At 39.3% G+C, this 12,775-nt stretch overlaps 1 protein-coding gene across 4 annotated transcripts in view; it reads left to right on the top strand.

Moving 5' to 3' along the window:
- Positions 1-12,775, top strand: part of PPP2R1B (protein phosphatase 2 scaffold subunit Abeta) — a 35,308-nt gene that overhangs the window by 3,355 nt on the left and 19,178 nt on the right. For all 4 annotated transcript variants that reach the window (XM_043482597.1, XM_043482598.1, XM_043482599.1 and 1 more), the window contains exons 4-11: positions 1,458-1,690; positions 1,973-2,120; positions 6,483-6,638; positions 7,287-7,401; positions 7,819-7,889; positions 8,244-8,378; positions 9,107-9,280; positions 12,467-12,527. In XM_043482597.1, coding sequence (XP_043338532.1) covers positions 1,458-1,690; positions 1,973-2,120; positions 6,483-6,638; positions 7,287-7,401; positions 7,819-7,889; positions 8,244-8,378; positions 9,107-9,280; positions 12,467-12,527 — 1,093 coding nt within the window. The remainder of the gene's footprint in view (positions 1-1,457; positions 1,691-1,972; positions 2,121-6,482; positions 6,639-7,286; positions 7,402-7,818; positions 7,890-8,243; positions 8,379-9,106; positions 9,281-12,466; positions 12,528-12,775) is intronic.

Here is a 12,775-nt window from a genome sequence, read left to right as displayed (position 1 = left end):
TCCTGTGATAAAACGATGATGGGAAAGAATGTATATGTATAACTGAATCAATTTCCTGTACAGCAGAAATTAACATAACATTGTAAGAGCACTGTACTTGAATAAAGTAAATCTTTAAAGAATTAAGAAGAAAAGTCAAACGACACCCCCCCCCCCCAAAAAAAGTAAACTAGCGCAAAGAAATCATGGCCTTATTTCTTCCCTTTCCTCAGTGCTAGAATATAAAAGTAATTATCATTTTAAAAGAAAGAGTTCAGGAGCCTTGGAAGCGTGAAACTGGTTGATTGCAAGAGTATAAACTGTTGGTGTTAGAGTAGGCAGAATTGGTGGTCCCAGGGCTGTAGGAAAAGGTCATGGAGAAATAGGCCAAGTTTCAATCAAGAGACAGGAGTTTGTTCTTCTGTAGCAGTGATAGAGATTATCAGTGATACTGCATGAGAAGAGGTCAGAGAAGGCAATGGACAGATCATGTAAGGGCTTTGCTTTTAAGAAAGCAATATCTTTTCAGAGGGCTTCTGAAATTTCCCTTAGGAAAGCTGAGTACCTTGTATCAAATAATTTTTGAAATGTATTATGTAGACACCCTTGTTTCCTTTAACTCATGATTCTGTTTCACTCTCCTGGTCAGTTCTACACGTGGGTTTTCTTTAACATCGGCACTTCATGGTGTATCCTGAATCTGTCGGGACCGAGTGCAAACCCGGAAGAGCAGCAGTTCAGAGAGTCAGCCCTCTGTACTTCTCCCTGGGCTGTGCCATATTCACCCACTGTCCTCGTCAGGGCCTGGGCCAGGGCTTTGGTCTCTACTGTTTCTAAAGCTGCAGGCAAGGTTTCCTGTTATCTCTGTACCTTTCATTTAATTGTTCTTTCATAAACTCCCACTCTGTGTCTGGCTCATGAAAAAATCCTGTATGTATTCTGAGAAAAGTAATTTTGCACTCAGCCTTTAATAGTTTGGAAAAGTCAGTGGCGTGGAGTGAATTGGCAGAGGTAACTTCCACTCCAGGAATGGTAGAATGATACTCCAGACGCCATGGACTCAGTGTTCTGATGTGGTGTCCTCATGTAATTGTGGTGCCTGGTGGTGGTCATGTTTTTGCACTTACTCTTGAGGAAACATACATGATTCTGTCGAATTTGGCTACAGAGCTTTTAAATCTAGTGATTCAGCTCACAATAATATTAATATTGTGTCAGGTCTCTTCCACCATGTCATTCGTAGACACCATCTGGGAATTGCCATCTGGGACATGAAATCTTGGCTGTCCTACAGAAGTCGTGTCTTCAGGTTGCACACACCGTATGTTATCACCCTGTGAACTGAAAGTAACCATTTGGTGTGATGTAGCTAACATTCTGGTTACTTGTCCCACCTCCCATCAGTCACTTTAAAAGGCGGTAATCTGTATCTAACCTGACTAAGTTTTCTCTCTGGTTTTCCATTTTGGTCTCTCCAGCCTCCTCTGGAAAGCCTGGCAACTGTGGAAGAGACTGTGGTTCGAGATAAGGCTGTGGAGTCCCTGAGGCAGATCTCGCAGGAGCACACGCCAGTGGCTCTGGAGGCTCACTTCGTACCTCTGGTGAAACGCTTGGCGAGTGGGGATTGGTTCACCTCTCGCACATCCGCATGTGGTTTGTTCAGCGTTTGCTATCCCAGGGCTTCCATTGCTGTCAAAGGAGAAATTAGACAGTAAGATATGGTATTTTGGGGGGTTATTGGGAGCTCACAGCTGACAGGTCACACAGTACCCTGTTACCAATGAGTGGCTGGTATCAGGGTAGTCAGATTGATGACAACTGTTAGGAATGTCCAAGTGAACATACCAGTGGGTTTTCCTTTGTTACTGCTATGAGTAGAAGTCTAATGCCTGATGTTTGTAGGAGAAAACCTCTGAAATTTCTTTGTGTGTTGGGGGGATGCTTAATCAGTGGCATGTAACAGGAAATACCTTCATTATTTTATTTGCTACAGGTACTTCCGTTCCTTGTGCTCAGATGACACACCAATGGTCCGACGTGCTGCTGCTTCCAAATTGGGTGAATTTGCAAAAGTTTTGGAATTAGACAGTGTGAAAAGTGAAATCGTTCCTTTGTTCACTAATCTAGCTTCAGATGAACAGGTAATTAAAGTACACAAATATGCTCTTACATTTGAAGAATTTCCTTGGATGTTTTGGTACTCATGTTAAGATCATTTTTTTCAGAATTATTACTTAATTCTGGCCTGGCTAAAGTTTAAGATTACCCATCCCAGTGTCCTTATAATTCTTTCTTAGCCAAATCATGATTTTCTTTTCCATTTAGCAGCTGTTGAAGGGAAGTCAAGGAATTGGGAGCCATAAGTAGGAAGGAAGGCCAAAGCCACATTAAAGAGTAACTATACCTTTGGGTACTGCAGGCTGAATTATTGTGGGACAGTAATGTGTCCTGGAATTTTTGGCTTTCAGATAAACAAGCATAGCATGTATTGGGAAAGCTCTTTGACCCCTCTGCATCCTCTGTATGAGTGTATAGGATAACTTTGCATGAGGGCAGTTATAAACCCAAGGATCTCCATCTCATCGGTGTAGAAATTAGCAATAATATTGGGTTTCCTGGTGACTCAGTGGTAAAGAATCCATCTGCCAATGCAGGAGACGCGGGTTCAATCCTTGGTTTGGGAAGATCCTCTGGAGGGGGAAATGGCAACCCACTCTAGTGTTCATTCTTGCCTGGGAAACCTCATGGAAGAGGAGACTGGCAGGCTACAGTCCATGGGGTCGCAAAAGAGTCAGACACGACTTAGCGACTAAATAACAACAAAAAGCAATAATAATATACTAGTAAGCACCCAAATGAATATTTTTCAGCCTGTTTTAAGTGTTTTACATATGTGAAGTGATTCAGCCCTTACAACAGCCCCATGAGGTCATTACTTCCATTTTACATATTTGGAAACAGGCACAGGAATTGGAGTAAATTGCTCATGGTTGCATAGTGGGCAGTGTTGGAGTGCGGACTTGAGTCTAGGCAGCTTAGCTCCAGAGTTGTGACCTTCACCGCTAAGCCGTAGTGCTCTTCTGTATGGTGCTTTGGCGAATCAGCCCCCAGAGTTCCTGGACTCCAGAAGGACAATTTACCTAGTTCCTGCCCAGATCACTGTATGTGTACAGGATCAAGAGCAGCAGATACATACCTTGAGTCTCGTTTTCAGATTCTAGATCTGAAGATGATAAATCTTTCAAAATATTTTTTTAAGTGTATTAATATATACAAAGCAGTATAAAGTGAATATGCATCTTAAGTATTACAAGGCATGTTATCCCATAACTTTCATCTATGAAAGGAGACAGAACTTTGATAGCCATTATCCAGGAAGCCCAGCATGATCTGCCTCCCAAACACCCCTCCTAGTTCCTACTCCCTACCCACTTAAGACTGTAACACTTGATTGTATCTTGATTTTTGTGGTAACCACCTCCTTACTTTTCTTTGCATTTTTACTATTCATAAAGTATGGTTTAAAACAACACTATGTAACAGAAATACAATGTAAGCTACCTGTTAATTTTAAGTTTCACAGTAGCCATAGTTTAAAAAGTGAAAAGCAGGTGAAATTGATTTCAATAGTGTATTTTATTAACCCAGTATATCCAAAGTAACTACCATTAGAATGTGTGGTACAAGTTACATTTCAGATACTCAGAAGTAGGTAGTAGGTAGGATAATGGTTGTCACATTGGAGAGCACAGGTTTAGAATCCTCATTTGAGATTTTGTTGATTACATTTCCCATGGATAACTCAATGTTTTCTTTTGTCCTGCAAAATTGGTAGTTGAATCTAGAGTGGAGATTTGTGAATTTTTTCTGTGAAGGGCCAGATACTAAATATTTTAGGCTTTGTGGACCAGACAGTCTCTGTTGTAACTACAAAGCTCTGCTGTTGTATGTCACACACTGTAATATGTAAACTAATGGGCATGGTGCTGTTCCAGGAAAATTTTATTTACAGAAACTAGCTGCTTTCCATATTTGGCCAGTGTTTGCCTCCATCCTGATCTAGAGGCTTAGTGAGAGCTTGTTTGATATTTTGGGGGCAGTAGGATCACTTTGTTAGATGGAGGCTGCTTTTCATCAAGAGGCATGTCTGGTTGTGGTATTAACAGCAATGGATGCTGAAAGAATTATTTGTTTAGTTGTGAAATATATGTGCGTATGTTCACTGTGACCACTGATAGAATTGCTGCTCCTGCCTTAGTCATTCATTGAGAAAGTATTTATTGAGAACCTTCTACGAATCAGGCACTGTTCTTCATTCTGGCTTTCAGTGTTAAATACGGGACCATGCTGTCATGCAGTTTATATTTTAATGAAAGAAAGCATAATAAACAGATAAAATATTAGAGATCAAATTGATGATGAAGGGACTTCCCTGGTGGTTGGGAATCTGCCTTGTAATGCAGGGGACATAGATGTGATCCTTGGTCAAGGAACTAAGATCCAACATGCTTGGATCAGCTGTGGAGCAGCTAAGCCTTCAAGCCACAACTGCTAAGCCCTTGTGCTACAACTAGAGAGTTGGTGCCCTGTATCAAAAGATCCTACATGCTGCAGCTAAGACCCCAGTGCAGCCAAATAAATGAAAAAACTGTTGGCAATCTGGTAGGGTAACATAGTGGTAGGGAGTGATTATAGGCATTCTTTTAGACTGGCTAGTTAGAGAAGGGCCATGAAGAGGTGGCATAAACTGAGACCTGAACAAAAAAATGCCAGCCACGCACTTTCCTAGTATGGCAGAGCTCTAGGAAAAGAGAATTCCAAGAGGAGAGGACATTTAGTATATATCAAGATCCTGTGGTTGGAACATAGTGGGTGAAAAGGACTCTGATAGGAATTTGGATAAGATAATCAGGGCCCAGATTGTGGGGGACCTTGAAACAGGGTGTTGAGTTTGGGTTTTCTTTTCTAGGTGTTATGAGAGCACACCAAGATTTTAATCAGGAAAGTAATTTGATGTAATTTAAAATTTTAAAAGATTGTTCTGGTTTCTAGGTGGAAACCTAAATTGTAAGGTGGGGGGTGAGAATAGAAACAAGAAGACAAGTTAGGAGACTTTTACAATAATCTTGACAAGAGACAGTGGTGAACTAGGGTGGTATGGTACAGATGAAAAGAATCTGGTGATCGGTTTGGAGGTAGTCAGTAGAACTGTGATTGAATTGGAACAAGGGAAGAGGCATCAAGATTTCTTGATTTTACTTGAGAAACTGGGTGGATACTGGTCTCACTGCTGAGATAGAGAAGATTCTGGGAGGAGTAGCAGATACAGGGAAGAAAATCAGGAGTTCTGGGAGAAAAGTAGTTGATTAATTGAAAAAGTATTGATGGGTATGTATTTACATCAGTGACAGTAGCTCCTTGATTCAGCATAGTTTTTGGAATCTGAACGTAGCTGTATGACCACTACCAAAAATATAGTTCTGCCTTTTTTAGCCTGTTCATTTAGATAGAGTAGTGAGTATCTTGGGCGTGTAGTAGGTTATTGTTGATTTATAATATTTTAAATTTACAATATTTCGGAAAGTTGGAGGTACTGTTACCTCTTGTATGCTTGCATGTGCATAGATACACACATATAAGTATGTTACATACTCTTAAAATTTTTGGCGTTTCATCTGGGTGCTCAGATGTTTATGTATTTTCATTTCCTACTAATATATTTATGATTCCCCAATCCATAGTCTCAATTCCTAATTTTTCATTGATCTATCTATCTATATATTACTACTTTTACAAAGGATATATACATACTAGGTTAATACTTGGCAGTTTACATTTGGGAAGTTGAGTTCATTAATCCCTTAACTTTCTGATTTTTTCTGCTGGGTTTTTTGGGTTTGGCTATCTCAAACGTTATTCTGGAAAAAAAAAAAGTTATTCTGTCCTTGATCATCAGCATTTAAATTTAACGTTTTTTAAAAATTACTTAAAACTTCTGTTTTTCTGTGTATTTTTCCGAGTTATTACCTCATGCCTAAACTCTCACTATTGCCATCCTCAACTGAGTGTTTTGAAAGCTGAGCTTCCTAAGTAACCCCCTTACCCTTACCCCCTTTCTCTTCCTCTGTTCTGATCGTCCATAAACAACTGGTACACGCATGCTTTTCAGCTTCTTAGAGTGAGAATTTAGAGACATCATTAAAATGTTCTTTTTTTCATGTAATCTTTACATTTTTATTTCATTTTCCTTACTAAAGATTCTGTATTCTAACCAGTGTTGTTAACTTTGCTGTTCACTCAGAGAACAGTCATTTCTGTCTTTATGGCTTTGACATGCCTGCAATTTCACGCAAAGGGAACAGCTATTTCAAGACATAAAGACACGAACTGCTTATAGTGTGGGGTTTTTTTTTAAGGACACCCAAGCTCTACCCCAGCCACATGCTGCCTCATGGCTCTCAGTAAATACTGTCTGACTAACAGAAAGGAATTTTGTTCATTAGGACTCAGTGCGCCTGCTGGCTGTGGAGGCCTGTGTCAGTATTGCCCAGTTACTGTCTCAGGATGACATTGAGGCTTTGGTGATGCCTACACTGCGACAAGCCGCAGAAGATAAATCTTGGCGAGTTCGCTATATGGTAGCTGACAAATTTTCAGAGGTAAAATTAGTGCACTGACATTTTTTAAGTACTAAAAGGAAAAAAACCCCAGAAATCCACAGATTTGCTGTCATAACCGAAAGTTTCTGAGTTGGAAGTGCTTGAGGCAAAAATATACATAGATCTTCTGGACTCATGATAGGGTTGTGTCCTGATGAACCCACTGTAGTTGAAAGTGCATTTAATGCACCTAGCCTGCTGGACAGCATAGCATAGCCTCACCTACTGTAAATGTTTAAAGAACACTTACATTAGCCTGCAGTTGGGCAGAGTACTTTAATAGAAAACCTATTTCATAATAAAATGTGTAATAGCTCATGTAACTTATTCAGTACTGGTACTAAAAGTGAAAAACAGAGGGGTTTTAAGTCTATCAGTTGTTCCCCCTTGTGATTACATGGCTGACTTCCTCCCTTTGCCTAGCATCACATGAGGATGGTACTACATAGCACTAGCCCAGGAAAAGATCAAAATTCAAAACGTGAAGTTTGATTTCTATTCAATGTGTATTACTTTCACAACATCCTAAAGTTGAAAATCTTAAGTTGAATGATCGTAAGTTAGGGACTGTCTGTACTTGACAATTGCACTGTGCTTATTAGTTATTTTGATTAGAATACATTAAAACCTGTGCAAATTCTTTTATAGCTCCAGAAAGCTGTGGGTCCCAAAATCACCCTAAATGACCTCATCCCCGCCTTTCAGAACCTACTCAAAGACTGTGAAGCTGAAGTCCGAGCAGCTGCTGCCCATAAAGTAAAAGGTTAAGGTGTCAGTTTATGTTGTAACTAGATCACTTTGGTGCATTTTTTTCTGTCAGTGAATTTTGTATTTTTTTTTTTTGTCTTAGATTATGTTTTCAGATAAATAGAGATGATTTTAATGTGTTGAAATGTTAACATTGTCACATAAAGCTACTCCCTTATATATTTAAGACCAAATAGCTTTTGTTTAAAAAAGAATGTATCCAATCCAGATTGGATTGGTGTGGTACACAGTGGCCTATAGACTGACCAAAAAGTGCATTTAAAAGTAGCCATTTTTCTTCCTTGGAACTTATTTGCTTAAACATATGATTTGATTTAACTTGAAACTTGATAAATCTGGTTAAATTTCTTCATTTGGCTCCTTGTAAATGGCTCTACATAAGCATTTTTTTCTTTCTCTTTGTATATTTTAGAACTTTGTGAGAACTTGCCTATGGAAGGTAGAGAGACCATAATTATGAATCAAATTCTACCCTATATAAAGGTAAACCTAACTTTAGTTTATTTTTTGTTTCACTTTGCCCTGTGTGAAGGTAAACCTGACCTCAGTTTTTGTTTGTATTACCTTAAATCTCTTTAAGTTTAAACATGGACCAGGGATGAATGGGACAGTTATGTTAATGTGTGACACTGTTATTTATTACTTACTAATGTTTTATAAGTAAAAATGCTCTTTTTTTTGCATAGGTTTATTTTATCTGACAGATGGTCTGAGGAAACTTTATTGACTAATCAGTATTGAAAGAGTGCTGTCTTTTAAAATTCCTTGGGAAATCATATGGAAATTTCTGTTGTCTTGCAAAAAAACTAAAGGCTATTAATTTTGACTTTATTTTAGGAATTAGTATCTGATACAAATCAACATGTCAAGTCGGCTCTAGCTTCTGTAATTATGGGGTTGTCTACCATTTTGGGCAAAGAGAATACCATTGAACATCTTCTGCCTCTCTTTTTAGCTCAGTTAAAGGATGAGGTAAGTCTGGTTATAAATTTTGTTGTCTTTTGATAGTCGGTGATTTGGTTTGGTTTTTGTTTGGGGTGTCACTGAAAAAGTAACTTATTTTAAACCATTGACAGTATTTGGGCACAGAGTTATAAGTTCCTGAGAAAATGGGCCACTGATACAGACATAAAAATGTCTGTCCATCTTCTCTGCCTAATTCCTGATTATATTCACTGTTTTTTTCTTCTCTTTAAACTTAATGGATCTTTACTGGAAAAGTTTCATTTAAGTTTAGATATAATATTATAAAAATTACCCTGTTTGCCAGGTGTGATCATCAGTGCTTTGCATGTGTATTATTATGTGTAATTTTCACAGCAATCTTATTTTTGAGGGTTGGTCTTACTATTATTCCCATTTTACAGATGAAGAAGGTGAGGCACAGAGGTAAAATAACCTACCTGAAGTCTCAGCTGTGGTCGATGTGGGATTTGAATACATGCAATTTGATTTCATAGCCTATGTGCTCTTTACGTTTCTATAGACTTTTCATTGAGAGTTTTGTTTAAGTCAATTAAATTATGCACTTTGAATTATTTGTATACTCAGTATTAAGTATTTCTTCCAAGACAATAGTTTTTTCACCCAAGTCAACACTTTCTCATTTTAAAATTTATTTGCTCATCATGGTGGTAGGAGAATATCGAGCAGAGAACTTGATCTTTATGTGTGCTCTTTTGGGCCTTGTGTATTTGCAGTGTCCTGAAGTTCGTCTGAATATCATCTCCAACTTGGACTGTGTGAATGAAGTGATTGGAGTCCGGCAGCTCTCCCAGTCACTCCTTCCTGCCGTAGTGGAGCTGGCTGAAGATGCCAAATGGAGGGTCCGGCTGGCCATCATCGAGTATATGCCACTGCTGGCGGGACAGCTGGTGAGTGTGGGCACTCCTGTGAGCTGAGGGATAGCATCACATAGTGGAGCGGACTCGCCAGGGCCAGCAGGAGGCCCACATAGCTCGTATGGTTGTGTTCACTTAGATGCGTGAGAAAGTACGGTCTCTGTCAGTTGCCTGTAGAATGGTTTTCATTTTCATCAGTGTATTAACATCTAACAAAAGGTATTTTAAAAACACATTTCACCTCCCCACCATCTGAAAGCAAAGCCATGGAAGAGTATATAGTTTCTTGGTATATGTTACATAGATTTTGTGATACTTACTGTCTCTGTGACTTAAGGAATATTTATCTGAGAGAAGGGAGTATGGTTTCAAGATTTGACTTTTGCTCAGGGAAGCTTCCCTCTCTGCCTGTATTCTGAGCAAATGTCTCTGGTTACCACTTTTCCTGCATTCTGGTTAAAGGGAGTTGAGGACTCCCCATATGAAAAAGGAGTGTTGAGGTTTGTAATGCTAGTATTTTGGCCAGAGTTTGTATTATCACATTATCTGTTACTATTTGAGATTTATGGATAGTTTTATTGATAGCAAGTTAATTAAAATTTCATTGCTGGGTTTTATAGCCACATCCTCTCCTTTCTTTTATAGTAGGTACCTTGGTCAGTTCTGAATTTGATATGCCCTCATCATGGTGGTTGCACTTTACTATCGAGTAACTTAAAATCTAGATGAGGAGATAGACAACTGATCTCTTTTGGGGCAGGGCTGTGTTCAGTGTTTCACTTCCAGTGCCTCCCGTAGTGCCTGGCATTAATCAGGCACTTAGCATTTGTTGATTGTTGAGAAAAATGAATACTTGATGAGTTTTTGAGAAAGCTCATAATGTGTCAGTTTATGGCCAGTATTACTGCCATTTGTTTCTCGTCTTCCACTTCTATTCCTTTCATATCATAGCATATGAGATTTATTTTTTCTCTTCTTGGACTGCTGAATTTGTATTGTTATTTTGGTGTACTTAGTTTATGAAATGTGTCTTGTGGATGTCTGTGGGATCATGTTTTATAAAACTTGAAGTGTCCCATTCTTCATAATAGATGCCAGAGAGAGCAGCGTACAGGCTTCCCTCACACTCTGGAAGTAGAGCGTCCCTAAGAGCGCTCTTGCAAGCTAAGATGGTGTAGAGCAAAGAAGCAGTTACCTTAGGACACATCCTGCTAACAGATACATGAAATAGATCTAGAGGAAGCACAGATGCTCACAGACACAGTTTGGGGCAGTGGCAGCCTGATGCTGAGATGAGATGTTAAATAGTTTTCAGGGAATGAGCTTGGCTGTGCCACGCTTGCTGCTGCCTGTCTCAGGGTTCATTGGCTTGTTGCAAAATGAACACTGAACACATTTTTCACCTTTTTTCGTTAAAAAAGAAATCCCATTTAGATTTCTTTCAGTTAGTGAACACATGTACTCTTTTACAGCTCTTTTGTAAAAGTGAAGTGATATAAAGTGAACCTTCAAAAAGTAGAGGATACCTAATGGGGTCAGATAAAGTCATCCTGTCAGTTTCTTCCCCCACTGTTGTTGTTCAGTGGCTGAGTCGTGTCCGCCTCTTTGTGACCACATAAACTGCAGCATGCCAGGCTCCTCTGTCCTCCAGTCTCCCAGAGTTGTCCTGCCATTCCCAAGTACTGAGTGTCATCTTCTGTTGTTAAGTGTTGCCTGTCATGACTCAGAGTGGAAAGCAGCAGTGGTTAGCTGGTTTGCTGAAGGTTAAAGTGGCTGTCCAGCAGGGAGGGTGAATTTCAGTACCATTTCTTGTAACTTCTGTCCCTCCCAGACCTGAGAAGCCTGCAAAGGTTGGTAGCTCTCTAGAGGATCTTGGAAACAGGCATGTGGTGACTCTGGCTGCTTCACGCTTGTCTAGCAGGGGTGGCATGCATCAGTCAGAAGCGTTCTGTTATACAACTTCAACATCTGTTAATATATATTTTATCCAAAAAAAAACCCATTAAGACTTTTATTTCAGGTAGTCAATTTATAAAATTCCTTCAAGACTTTACGTATGGCTTGGTTTATGGACCATGGTGAGTAAATGTAAGGTTAAACCACAAGAATCAGGAAATAAAAGTTAATTAGGACTCAGAGAAACCCATGACCTGAAATGAAAAATAAATCTTTTTTGAGAGCAGACATGGTAATCCAAGTGTGTGCTAAAGCCTGTTCATAACCTATTATTATGAAGCCATTTTATTATATTTTGAAAGCACTTATATAACATTTCTTTATTTAAAGTATATGGTCACTGGTCAGAAACTTCTTACGTCCCAAAGAAGCTAAAGAGTGTGAACATGTAGGCATCAAGAGAGGTGCAGGGAAAGCATGGTTCACAGCCATCTTCTGCACGCTGTGAAGAGCACGGTGCTAGATCTGTGTAAACCAGCTCGAGGAGCTTGTCCGCTGCCTGTGCTGGTGTGGCCACCGTTGATGGGGAGAACTGGGATGGGTCCACCTCAGGTCTAGTCTTGTGCCTGCTTATTCTCTCTCTGCTTTCTCCCATGGATCCCAGGGTGCTCTCTGTAATTGGGGAGGAGTCTGTTTCTTGATGTCAAGTTCTTTATCCTTAAGGATTTATTAAGATATTTACCAGAGGGATGGGATGGGGAGGGAGGTGGGAGGGGGGTTCAGGATGGGGAACACATGTAAATCCATGGCTGATTCATGTTAATATATGGCAAAAACCACTACAATATTGTAAAGTAATTAGCATCCAACTAATAAAAATAAATGGGGGAAAAAAAAGGTATTAACCAAAAAAAAAGATATTAACCCAAAACGGAAAATGTTGAGATTAGTATTTCTGACTGGTGTTTTCCTGATGGTTCATTTTCAGAGATGCTCCATAGAGACCTTTTGGCAGACTGTCCCTGCTGCGTTCTTCCTGCACGTCTGCAGTGTAGCATCTGCTTCAGGCCACTCGCTTCTCTCCCACTTAGCAGTCCCTGGGCCACCGCATTTACCTTTTCTTTATGATTTCTATCCAGTAAAGTAGTTGTATGGCTTGTAAATCAGACCTCATGGTATTCTTTTTTCTGGCTGGTCCATGAATTCAGCTTATTTGGAAATAAGTGGTTTTTTTTAGCTTTCAGGTCACTTTGGTGTAATATAAATAGACCTTGATTTTTTAACTTTGGAGACGTGTATTAATGGAATCTTCTCTATCCATAGGGTGTGGAATTCTTTGATGAAAAGCTGAATTCTTTATGTATGGCCTGGCTTGTGGACCATGGTAAGTAAATAAGTTAATGGGAGTCCTGTGTTTTTGCATATATTTCATTTTGTTTGTATATTTCCTTTTCAGAAAGGAACCCTAATCTGACCATATTTTGTTTTACCAGTGTAGGAATGAAGACAGTCTTTCATTAAAGTCCAGTTAGCTTGTTCTGATCAAAAGTTTGACATTTCTATTTTCTACCAATTTTTCTATCTTAAACTTTATTTTCTTCATTGAACAATCTCTTTGTTTTCACTCTTGCC

This window comes from Cervus canadensis, chromosome 11, assembly GCF_019320065.1.
Source record: "Cervus canadensis isolate Bull #8, Minnesota chromosome 11, ASM1932006v1, whole genome shotgun sequence".
Lineage (NCBI taxonomy): Eukaryota > Metazoa > Chordata > Mammalia > Artiodactyla > Cervidae > Cervus > Cervus canadensis.
Note: the sequence above shows the minus strand (reverse complement) of the source record. Positions and strands in the feature narration are given on the sequence as shown.